Source organism: Dendrobates tinctorius, unplaced genomic scaffold (assembly GCF_039654945.1).
Source record: "Dendrobates tinctorius isolate UK_male_01 unplaced genomic scaffold, ASM3965494v1 ptg000070l, whole genome shotgun sequence".
In the NCBI taxonomy this organism is placed as follows: domain Eukaryota; kingdom Metazoa; phylum Chordata; class Amphibia; order Anura; family Dendrobatidae; genus Dendrobates; species Dendrobates tinctorius.
Window position 1 is genome coordinate 87,370,791 of NW_027361738.1, and position 12,816 is coordinate 87,383,606.

Below are 12,816 nucleotides of genomic sequence, written 5' to 3' on the forward strand. Positions count from 1 at the left end.
GCTATTAAGTCTCCTCTCAGTCTTCTCTTTTGCAAACTAAACATTCCCAAAACCTGCAACCTTTCCTCATAAGACAGGGTTTGCAGACCGGTCACCATTCTGGTCGCTCTTTTCTGAACTTGCTCCAGTTTGTTGATGTCTTTTTTAAAATGTGGTGCCCAAAACTGGACACAATATTCCAGATGATGTCTGACCAAAGAGGAGTAGAGGGAAATAATGACTTCACGTGATCTAGACTGTATGCTTCTGTTAATACATCCTAGAATTGCATTTGCCTTTTTTGCTGCTGCATCACACTGTTGACTCATATTCAGTCTGTGATCTATTAGTATACCCAAGTCTTTTTCACATGTGCTGTCACTTAGCCCTATTCCTCCCATTCTGTATATGCTTTTTTCATTTTTATTGCCCAGATGTAGTACTTTGCATTTCTCCCTGTTAAAAACCATTCTGTTAGCTGCTGCCCACTTCTCCAGTTTATTTATATCTTTTTGAATCCTCTCGCTCTCTTCTCTAGTATTAGCTATCCCTACTAGCTTTGTGTCATCAGCAAATTTAATTAGTTTACCCTCAATTCCTTCATCTAAATCGTTGATAAAGATGTTGAACAATACAGGGCCCAGGACAGAGCCCTGTGGTACCCCACTTGAGACATTATTCCAACTGGATGTGCAGCCATTTACGACCACTCTTTGGGTCCGATCACTAAGCCAGTTATGAATCCACCTAACAGTTGCCTTGTCCATTTCATACTTAGTCATTTTTTCAATAAGGATTGTATGAGAGACTTTGTCAAATGCTTTGCTGAAGTCAAGATATACTATATCTACAGCATTTCCTTGATCCACTTAATCAGTGATACCGTCATAGAAGGAAATTAAGTTAGTCTGACATGACTTATTAGTTACAAACCCATGCTGACTCTGTTTAATCACTTCATTCTTATCCAGGTACTGACATACATGTTGTTTAATAATTTGTTCAAAGATATTTCCTGGTATAGAAGTCAGACTCACCGGCCTATAGTTGCCTGGGTCCACCTTCTTCCCCTTTTTGAAGATAGGAACAACATTTGCTCTTCTCCAGTCTTCTGGCACTTCTCCTGTTCTCCAAGAATTTTCAAAGATTATGGAGAGGGGTTCAAAATTTCTTCTGCTATCTCCTTCAGTACTCTGGGGTGTAATTCATCTGGACCTGGAGACTTGAATTCATTTAGGTTAGCTAAGTGTTTCCTCACTATCTTTCTGTTTATAGATATCCTGGATTCTTCTATTCCCTTAATAGGACAGTGAATAACAGTTGATGTTACATTTCCTTTCTGAGAGAAAACAGATGCAAAATAGGAATTTAAAAGTTCAGCCTTCTCAACATCCTGTCTTACCATTTTATCATTTTCATCCTGTAAAAATCCTATAGCATCTTTGACTTTTCTTTTACTTTTGACATATCCCCAAAATCCTTTATTATTGCTTTTGACATCTCTTGCAAGCCTCAATTCATTTTCAGCTTTAGATAATCTGATTTGTGCCCTGCAGGTTCTGCAGACAGCATTATATTCTTCTTTAGATATGCCTCCCTCTTTCCATTTTATAAACATTTCTTTCTTCCTTTTTAGCATGTGCTGAAGTTCTGTGTTCATCCATCCTGGTTTCCTTAAATGCTTCCTATTCTTTCCTCTTTTCGGAATTGTTAACAGCTGTGCTTTGAGAATTTCATTTTTCAAGATTTCCCATCCTTCCTGGACATTTTTGTCTTTAAGGATATCCAGCCATTGGATCCCTCCAATTCTCTTTCTGAATCCCTTAAAATCTGCCTTTCTGAAATCTAACCTTGACGTCTGAGTCTTCATAGGTCTTCCGCCTCTAGTTATCCAAAATTCTAAAATAGCATGGTCGCTACCTCCTAGGGTCCCAGCCACTTTTACCTCCTCAACCATTTCCTCCCTGTTTATAAGGATTAGATCCAAGGTAGCAGTTCCCCTTGTTTTCTCCCCTACCTTTTGGAAGATAAAGTTGTCAGCAAGAGAGGATAAGAATTTCCTTGACCTGTTAGTTTTGCCTGAGAGAGATTCCCAACAAATGTCTGGATAGTTGAAATCTCCCATGACAACTATATCATATTTTTTGGAGAACTTGGCCATTTGATGCATAAAGAGTTCATCCATATTTTCAGCTTGCACAGGCGGCCTGTAGTAAATGCCTATAATGGTGTCCTTTCCATTGTTCTGTCCTTGTATTCTTACCCAAACAGTTTCCACAGAACTCCCAGTCTCTGAAGCTTCAATCTCTGTGCAGATATACGCGTTTCTAATATACAATGCGACACCTCCTCCTCGTTTATCAAGTCTGTTTCTTGCAAATAAGTTGTATCCTTCTAATCTTGTATTCCAATCATGTGTATCGTCCCACCAAGTTTCAGTGATTCCAATGACATCATATTTCTTTTCCTGTGTTAGTAGTTCCAGTTCTCCTTGTTTGTTGCCCATGCTTTGTGCATTAGTATAGAAACATTTTAGTTTGTGATTGGTTTCTCTTTCTCCAATATTTTTATGAATTAGATTCTTTTGTCTTTCTTCTTCCTTTCCACTTCTAATAGCAGAGTTCTCAATAGCATTTGTCAGGTGTTTGGCTTTTTCTGGTCTTTTGCTTCCCTTCCCATGTTGTTCTAGTTTAAAGCTCTCCTTACAAGTGTAGCAAGGTGACTTCCAAATACATGCTTTCCAGTCTTCGTAAGGTGCACCCCATCTCTAGTAAGTAGTCTATCATATAAGTAATTCACTCCGTGATCCAGAAATCCAAATCGTTGCTGACGGCACCATCGACGTAGCCAGTTGTTCACCTGCAGAATCTTATTCCACCTCCTTGTTCCATGGCCATCCACTGGGTGGATGGAAGAGAAGACCACCTGCGTTCCCAGTTCTTTCACTTTCTTGCCTAAAGGGCATGTCACACTAAGAGATATCGCTAGCAATATCGCTATAACTAGTGACGTTATAGCGATATTGCTAGCGATATCTCTGTGTCTGATACTTACCTACGACCCGCTCCCCCGCTGGTTATCGCTGATCGCGCGAGAACGTTCAGGACTGTTTCTCGTCGTCAGCTTCCTGTGGCGCTTCCTGCTGTGAGGACGAGCGACGCGTGGAGCCGGGCGGGAGGACGCAGGATCGCCTGGTGTGACAGGTAAGTAGCGATCCCCGTCCCCAGCGATGTCGCTAGTGAGATCTGCCTATGTGGCAGCTCACTAGCGACCACTTAGCGATGTACCAGCGATCCTGACCGCGTCATATCGCTGGTCGGGATCGCTGGTACATCGCTAAGTGTGACAGTACCTTAAGTCTTCAAAGTCTCTGCAGATGGTTTCCAGGTCATTTCTTGCTGTGTCATTTGTCCCCACATGTAGTAGCAGGAATGGGTAGTCATCTGTAGGTCTGAAGAGTCCTGATATCCTGTCAGACACATCTTTAATTTTTGCACCTGGAAGACAGCACATTTCTCTTGAAGTTATATCCGGTCTGCAGATAGCGGCCTCTGTTCCTCTCAACAGGGAATCCCCCATGACCACCACTCTCCGTTTCTTCTTCACAACATTTTTCTTTCTCCATCCAGGAGGACTCTGAAGGTGTACAAGGTTGCTGTTTGTTGGCAAAGTCTTATCCTGATGTATTTCTTCATCGTTTTCCTGCGTGAGAGCCTGGTACTGGTTCCTGAGCAGTATGGGTGCTGACTGCCTCCTGATCCTCCTGCTTCTCTGGGTCACATGTCTCCATTCCTCTGTTTCTTCAGGTGCACTTTGAATTTCTTCTCTTTCTGTAACATGAAGAGATAATTCTGCTCTGTCCAAGAACTCTTCACCTTCCTTAATGATCTTCAGGACCATGGAGGCGCCGCACGGCAGGGGAACTGTCGGTGCAGGCGACGTAGCTGTAGGTGGTCTCCAGGGGGAGCGTCCACTACAGGTAGGCCCGCGCCGGTGCCGCCGCCGGTTCCCCTTCCTCCCTCCCTCCCTCTCCCCGCCGGGACCGGGGGTGGGCGCTCTCCTCTGCCGGGGGGTGCTGTCCCGGGGAGTGTCCACGCCATTGCCGCCACCTACTTCCCCTTTGGGAAGCTGCTGTCGCTGTGCGGGCGCGGTCTAATGACGTGGCGCCGGAAGTCACGCGGCGGGCGCTGCGGCCGTAGCCCGGGCATCGTGGGCGCGCCTCTGGGGGTCGGACGGTGGCGGGGGTGTGCGTGTGGCGTCCCGGGGGGGCGGCCATGCACCGGCTGGAGGAGGGGGGTGTCTCGCCGCGGGTTCAGTCGGGGGAGGGGGGCGGAGGATGTGGGGAAGGTGAAGGGGACCAGGCACTGATGGAAGGCACCTGTGAGCCCCAGAGGGGGCGGTGCCACGTCTACTTAAGGGCTCAGGTGACCCGGAGAGCTGCTTCTGGCCCTGTAGTAGCCCATAATGGCGTCTCAGGAGCAGCCAGAGCCTCGGGAAGAGACGCAGCCTAAAGCCTCAGAGAAGCCGGAGCAGCGTTCTACCAGCAGCAGCAGCCGTTCTGAGAAACACAAGTCCACTCAGAAGGCGAGACCTGAGAAGTCCACGAGCCGGAGTATGGCGGCTCCGTTGGACCCCCCGCAGAACCCAGTATTGCGCTGTCACATACCAGAAGGCGTGGAGGGGGTAAGTGAGCTTCGAGAAAGTTCAGTGGGTGATGATCTGTTCCCCTTATGTTCCCTCTCTCCCATTCTGCCAGGGGAAAAAGAGTTCGGGAAAAAGCAAGCACAGACAGTGTGCCGAGTGTGGAGTCCTCCTCCCGGACGGTCAGGGAAGGAATCTCTGTAGACCCTGTATTAACCACTTGGTCTCGGAAGAGACGGCCGACTTTTCCTCCAGTATAAGGGAGATAGTCAGGCAGGAACTTAGGAGTTCGGCTGGATCTCGGTCTCCAGCAAAACTTAGAGACAAGTCCCCTAGACCATTACTCTTAGTCTCCGACAGTGATTCGCAGGAGCTAAGATCAGATTCATCATCATCTTCATCCTCGTCATCTGAGACCAGATCAGGACGTTCCTGTTTCCCGCTGGAGCTGGTCAATCGTTTAATAAAGGCGGTAAATACTACAATGGGGATTGAGGTAACCCCAGCAGAGAAGTCGGTACAGGATTGTATGTTTCGGGGTTTGGACCGGAAAAATCGAAGGTCATTCTCTCTAATAGACAAGGTCAGGGCTCTTATTACTAGAGAATGGAAAAAACCTGAAAGGTAGGGAGCCCTTCCTCCGGCCTTTAAAAGAAGGTATCCCTTCGAGGAAACAGATTCGGCATCTTGGGATAAAGCCCCAAGATTGGATGCGGCCATAGCAAAAGCTTGCAAAAAGACTTCCCTTCCCTTTGAGGATCTGGGTAGCTTAAAAGACCCGTTGGATAGGAAGGCCGATGCTTTCCTCAAAGGATCCTGGGAAACATCAGCTGGAGCTCTTCGACCAGCGATTGCGGCCACATGCACCGCCAGATCCCTAACAGTTTGGTTAGACCAGCTAGAAAGACAGATTAGGGATAAAACACAAAACAGGACATTCTCTCCTCCCTCTCGACAGCTCAGGGAGCAGCAGCCTTCCTCTCGGATGCATCGGCGGACTCAGTGAAATTGGTAGCCAGATCCGCGGCCCTCTCCAATGCAGCCCGCAGAGCCTTATGGCTTAAATGCTGGCCGGGTGATTTGCAGGCCAGATCTAAATTATGCGGTGTCCCGTGTGAGGGAACTGACTTGTTCGGCAAAGTTCTGGACGAACTGTTGGAGAAAGCAGGAGATAACAAAAAACGCTTCCCATATTTGGGTAGACCACCTTTCAGAAGGGGATCTTATAGAAGGTGGTTTGATCGTAGGCGACCTTCCAGAGAAAGACCCAGATACGATACCAGAAAGAGAGGTAGGGGGTATATGTTTTATATTGTTGTTGTTATATATTATGTTGCCTCTTTGCCACAAAGAATTCCTTGTATATATGTAATATGTACTTGGCGATAATAAAATTTGATTGATTGATGTTTAACACCCCTCGTGACCGTAATGATCCCAAATGACTGTCGGGCCCGGTGGGAGGAAGGTTACTGTCCTTCTACCCAGCCTGGTCGAGTATCTCAAATAGTCCTTGGATACGGAGCATCATCAAAGCGGGACTAAAATTCGAGTTCCAGCAGTCTCCAGGCGACAAGTTTATCCTAACTCCCATCCGTTCTTCACCCACAGAACAGAAGGCGTTGGAGGCAGAGATCTACGATCTTCTCTGAAAAGGTGTACTGATTAAAGTTCCTGAGCCGCAAAGAGGTAAGGGGTTTTACTCCCCCCTCTTTCTAGTCAAGAAACGGGATGGCTCTTATCGCACCATAATTAATCTCAAATGCCTTAATAAATTCATCAGAATCTACTCTTTTAAAATGGAGTCTGTAAAATCGGCGATTAAATTACTGTTCCGGGGGTGCTTTATGGTGGTCCTAGACCTTAAAGACGCCTATTATCATGTTCCGATACATGTAGAACATCAGCAATTCTTAAGGGTAGCTGTCTCACTGGAGAGGAAAATAGGCCATTTTCAGTATACAGCACTTCTCTTTGGGGTGGCGGTGGCACCCCGGGTCTTTACAAAATTAATGGCGGAGGTTATGGCCCATCTGCACAAACAAAACATTCTTGTAGTTCCCTATCTAGACGATCTCCTGATTGTGGGGAACTCGGAGTCTCATTGTGCCACCCAATTAGGGAAGGTAATAGCCAGCCTCCAGGATCTGGGGTGGATCATTAACTTTAAGAAATTACGACTACAACCCACAAAAGTACAACAATTCCTGGGCCTTACTATAGACTCTGATTTGCAGGAATGTCGTTTACCAGAGTCTAAGATTCTGAAAACTCAACATCACATATGTAGGGTAATAGATAATCCGTCAATGATCCTTAGAAGGGCTATGTCACTCTTAGGCTCTCTTACGGCATGCATTCCGGCAGTACTCTGGGCACAACTCCACACAAGAACCCTACAGTGGGACATCCTACACAACACCCATCGGCTGGAGGGTTGCCTCGATGCCAGAGTCACCTCATCTGATGTTACGGTTCAGTCCCTTCACTGGTGATCCATGGGCTCGAATCTATGTAAGGGGGTTCCTTGGATAAACCGAATCTCCTGAATTCTAACAGCAGATGCTAGCCCCAGAGGTTGGGGGGCTCATATGGGGGACAACTGGGTCCAGGGAATATGGTCCCCGCCCGAACAAAGTCTCTCCTCTAACCTTAAAGAGTTGCTAGCAGTAGAGCGGGCGGTGAATGCTTTTCTTGTGTCCCTACAGGGCGAACACGTCAGAGTATTCTCAGACAACCAGGTAACTGTAGCCTATATTAACCACCAGGGGGGAACCCGGTCCAGGCCCTTAATGGATGTAGCAGATCATATTTTCCAGATCGCCGAACGACACCTCCTATCCCTCACAGCTCTACACATAAAGGGAAAACAAAACCTGACAGCCGACTTTTTGAGTCGCAACAGGCTCAAACAGGGAGAATGGACACTAAAAAAAGCCATCTTCGGACAGATCGTGCACAGGTGGAGGCTTCCAGAGATAGACCTGTTTGCGAGCAGAAAGAACAGTCAACTCCCTCTATTCTGCTCTCTGGACCCAGAGAAAACCCGTACGCGGTGGACGCTTTCCTGGTTCAGTGGAGCTTCGGACTGGCGTACGCCTTCCCCCCTCTGAATCTGATTCCGATGGTGCTAAGGAAGATCCGAGAGGACAGAGCCAGGGTTATCTTGATAGCCCCATTCTGGCCCAGGAGGACATGGTTTCCTTGGCTGAGAGAGATGTCTGTATCCCAGCCATGGATTCTCCCCGAGCTCCCGGACCTTCTATCTCAGGGTCCGGTATATCACCCGCGGGTCTCCAATTTACATCTAGCGGCATGGAACTTGAGGGGTAACTTTTAAGGGGAAGAGGGTTTTCCCAGAGGCTAGTCAATACCCTCCTAAAAAGTAGGAAGGCCTCCACAACAGATATCTACGCTAGAATCTGGAAAAGGTTTCTAGCAGTGTCAGGAGCAGAAGTCGGTCAAAGAATCCGAATTAGTCAGGTTTTGGAATTTCTTCAAAAGGGGTTGGAGATGGGTCTAGCCACAAATACACTTAGGCTGTGTGCACACGCTGCGGATTCCGCTGCGTTTCCGCAGCGGTTTTGGCCGCTGCGGACACGCAGCAGTTTTAGCAGCGGTGTACAGTACCATTCATTTGAATGGGGAAAAAAAAAACGCTGTGCCGATGCTGCGGAAAAAACCGCGCGGATTTGCTGCGGTTTTGAATCCGCAGAAAGAATTGCATGTCAATTATTTCTGCGGAAACCGCTGCGGGTTCCTATCTCCACCATTGTGGAGATAGTGAATCCGCAGGACCAAACCGCAGGCAAAACCGCAGATAATCCGCAGGTCTTTGGACCTGCGGATTATCTGCGGTTTTTGCAAAATCCGTGCGGATTAATCCGCAGCGGATTCCGCAGCGTGTGCACGTACCCTTAGAGTCCAGGTCTCGGCATTAGGGGCTTTTTATAACTGCAAATTAGCGGGCAATTACTGGGTGGCAAGGTTCATTAAAGCAGCAGCAAGATCCAGACCCATCGTTAAAGACAGACTGGTCCCATGGGACCTCAATCTTGTTCTATCAGCTCTGACAGAGCCTCTCTTTGAGCCCATTGGTTCCATTCCCATTAAGATCCTGTCATTTAAAACTGCTCTGTTGGTGGCCCTAACGTCAGCTAGGAGGGTTAGTGACTTGCAGGCCCTCTCTAGGATACCTCCATACACTCAGTTCACAGATGATAGGGTCACCTTAAAACCTGACCCCTTATATCTACCCAAAGTCGCCTCAAAATTCCACAGGCTTCAGGAAATAGTCCTCCCATCCTTCTACCCGAACCCCTCTAACCTGACCGAGCAGAAGCGCCATCTCCTCGATGTAAGATGGTGTCTCCATAGTTACATTTTAGCCATGGAGCCTTGGAAAAAAGACAATGCCCTATTTGTGTCGTTCCAGGGAGCTAGGAAAGGCCTTAGAGTGTCCAAAAACACCCTAGCTAGGTGGATTAGGGAGGCTATCTCTTTTTCTTATACTGCAGGTGGACTAGAGATTCCGGAAGCCATAAGAGCGCACTCTACTCAGGCCATGGCAACATCCTGGGCCAAAAGGTCGGAAGTATCCATCGAGGACATATGTAAGGCGGCCACATGGTCCTCTCCATCAATTTTCTTCAACCACTATAGACTAGATTAAGGCGGGTCCGCCGTCCTCACGTTCGGGAGAAAGGTGCTTGAAGCAGCTATCCCTCCCTAGAGCTTTCCTCATCTCTGTAAGTCTCTCGTGGTGCTGTCATGGCGACTGAATAAATGCTCAGCTACTTACTGGTAGCTGTGTTTTTCAGGAGCCCATGACAGCACCTTCACATTTCCTCCCTCTGCTCTCACATATTGGGTCAGCACCTTTTTACAGAAAAAAAAAAGTAGTAGAGACATGTAATTGACTGTACATATTTAAGTTGCCACTAACCAGGGAGGTCCTCTCATGCTCTGAAATCCAACTGGAGCGGGAGAGAGGGCCGCCCTTTTTAAGTCTGTAGGTTTCCTGTCCCCGAAGGGCGGATCCCCTCTCTCGTGGTGCTGTCATGGGCTCCTGAAAAACACTGCTACCGGTAAGTAGCTGAGCATATAGTAGTTATATTCTTGTACATAGGGGCAGTATTATAGTAGTTATATTCTTGTACATAAGAGCAGTATTATAGTAGTTATATTCTTGTATATAGGGAGCAGTATTATAGTAGTTATATTCTTGTATATAGGGGGCAGTATTATAGTAGTTATATTCTTGTATATAGGGAGCAGTATTATAGTAGTTATATTCTTGTACATAGGGGGCAGTATTATAGTAGTTATATTCTTGTACATAGGGGCAGTATTATAGTAGTATTATAGTAGTTATATTCTTGTATATAGGGAGCAGTATTATAGTAGATATATTCTTGTACATAGGGGGCAGTATTATAGTAGTTATATTCTTGTACATAGGAGCAGTATTATAGTAGTATTATAGTAGTTATATTCTTGTATATAGGGAGCAGTATTATAGTAGTTATATTCTTGTACATAGGGGCAGTATTATAGTAGCTATATTCTTGTACATAGGGGCAGTATTATAGTAGTTATATTCTTGTACATAGGGGCAGTATTATAGTAGCTATATTCTTGTATATAGGGGGCAGTATTATAGTAGTTATATTCTTGTACATAGGAGCAGTATTATGGTAGTTATATTCTTGTACATAGGAGCAGTATTATAGTAGTTATATTCATGTACATAGGGGCAGTATTATAGTAGTTATATTATTGTACATAGGAGACAGTATTATAGTAGTTATATTCTTGTACATAGGGGGCAGTATTATAGTAGTTATATTCTTGTACATAGGGGGCAGTATTATAGTAGTTATATTCTTGTACATAGGGGGCAGTATTATAGTAGTTATATTCTTGTACATAGGAGACAGTATTATAGTAGTTATATTCTTGTACATAGGGGGCAGTATTATAGTAGTTCTCACAGCCATTGACATTTCCCTTCCCCCACTCAGCTGATATTAATACCATTGCTCAGCAGGGGGCAGCAGTGAGTGCAGTAGATGAAAGTTCCTCCTGCTGGTAAGAATACATGACGTTTGTGATCTGTCTTGGGTTGTGAAGTACTTGTGTCAGTGTGTGAAAAAGAGGAATTGAGCGAAGTCTGTTTAGTATAATGACTTCATGTCACATTGTGGTAATTATGTAAAGTGTCTCTGATTCCCTTACAGTGATACAATGTGTTGACGGTAGATGTGATTCGAGCTTTTACCCTTTTGCATTGGATGGAAAATACTTTTATCACCGCTTCCTTCATTTCTATAGAATTTTGTCAGCTGCCTTGAATAGAAAACTAGAAATGTTCCTTTCACAGTTTGGTTCTGCTTCAGAGGTCTGTGGAGATGGAGCGTTACACCTTTATGGTCAATTGTTGGGGTCATTATTAAAGACACATCCAGTCAATCCAAAACCTATGGATATAGAGGAAGGCCAGGTGGAGAACCTAACGCATTCATCTGCCATCGCTGTTGGTGGTAATGGGAAGGTGACCTACAGAGACACGAGAGAGAGAGAGACAGACAAATAGATTGCTCCAAGACAGGTCGCTCCATCGAGCCAGGATACAAAGTTCATTGCAGCGAGCCAGAATACATAGAGGGAGGTGGTGCACGCAGATAGACGGAGGGACGGGGCGAGCCGGGCTGCACGGAGGGACGGGGCGAGCCGGGCTGCACGGAGGGAGCATGTCCTGGCTATTACGCTCATGATCCTCAATCATTGCAGTGTATCTTCCTCATCTTCTTCTACTTTGCTTTTAGTTGCCGCCAGGAAACTTCTCACAGGTGAACAGCGGTGATGCAGGCGCTTCCAAGATGACCAGTCAGGTCTCAGAAGGTAACCCAACTATGGCGGATTTGCTGAACGACATCCCCTTCATCCTGGCCCCTCATGTGCAGGAGGTACAGAACATCTGTCAGGAGCTTCCAGAGCCTGTCCCTGTATACAGCTCGGACGAGACATTTGCCAGATTTCATTATGACTTCACGCTGGAGAACTCTGTTCTGTGTGGACTCTGAGTCCTCGCATTGACTCCTCTCACCTGTCCAAGCACTTTATATGTGTGATCAGTTTTCATAACGTCATTGTTGCTGCTATCAGAAGATAATGACTTCCCACTGACTGCCTCCATCCTCCTGTGACCTGCTCCACCCTGCATCGTTGTCATTTGCTGAGAAGTCGCTGCTTCACTAATATGAATAACATTTTTTTTCATAAGAATACTTTGGAGGAACAGTGGTGCAAAGTTTTCTTTATGTAAATTATAAGTTTACTAAATGGTTTGATAATGTTAGTTCTTACAGGCTGCAACGGATATTGTACTCCAGAGCTGTACTCACTATTCTGCTGGTGCAGTCACTGTGTACATACATTACTGATCCTGAGTTACATCCTGTATTATACTTCAGAGCTGCAATCACTATTCTGCTGGTGCAGTCACTGTGTACATACATTACTAATCCTGAGTTACACCCTGTATTATACTCCAGAGCTGCACTCACTATTCTGCTGGTGCAGTCACTGGGTACATATATTACATTACTGATCCTGAGTTACACCCTGTATTATATTCCAGAGCTGCACTCACTATTCTGCTGGTGCAGTCACTGTGTACATACATTACATTACTGATCCTGAGTTACCTCCTTTATTATACCCCAGAGCAGCACTCACTATTCCGCTGGTGCAGTTACTGTGTACATACATTACATTACTGATACTGAGTTACATCCTGTATTATACTCCAGAGCTGCACTCACTATTCTGCTGGTGCAGTCACTGTGTACATACATTACATTGCTAATCCTGAGTTACCTCCTTTATTATACCCCAGATCTGCACTCACTATTCTGCTGGTGCAGTCACTGTGTACATACATTACATTACTGATCCTGAGTTACATCCTGTATTATACCCCAGATCTGCACTCACTATTCTGCTGGTGCAGTCACTGTGTACATACATTACTGATCCTGAGTTACATCCTGTATTATACTCCAGAGCTGCACTCACTATTCTGCTGGTGCAGTCACTGGGTACATATATTACATTACTGATCCTGAGTTACACCCTGTATTATACTCCAGAGCTGCACTCACTATTCTGCTGGTGCAGTCACTGTGTACATAC

At 45.8% G+C, this 12,816-nt stretch overlaps 1 protein-coding gene across 2 annotated transcripts in view; it reads left to right on the plus strand.

Moving 5' to 3' along the window:
* The window catches only part of LOC141095786 (UBAP1-MVB12-associated (UMA)-domain containing protein 1-like), a 41,782-nt gene extending 29,873 nt beyond the window's left edge, over positions 1-11,909 (plus strand). Inside the window, exon 3 of one of the 2 annotated variants that reach the window (XR_012233471.1) lies at positions 11,448-11,506. Coding sequence is in view for 1 of the 2 variants with exons in the window: in XM_073582097.1 (XP_073438198.1) it covers positions 11,448-11,705 (258 nt within the window). In the remaining variant the exon portion in view is untranslated. Of the gene's footprint in view, positions 1-11,447 lie in introns of both variants that reach the window. The other variant, XM_073582097.1, reaches the window with a different exon arrangement.
* Positions 11,910-12,816: the final 907 nt, after the last annotated feature.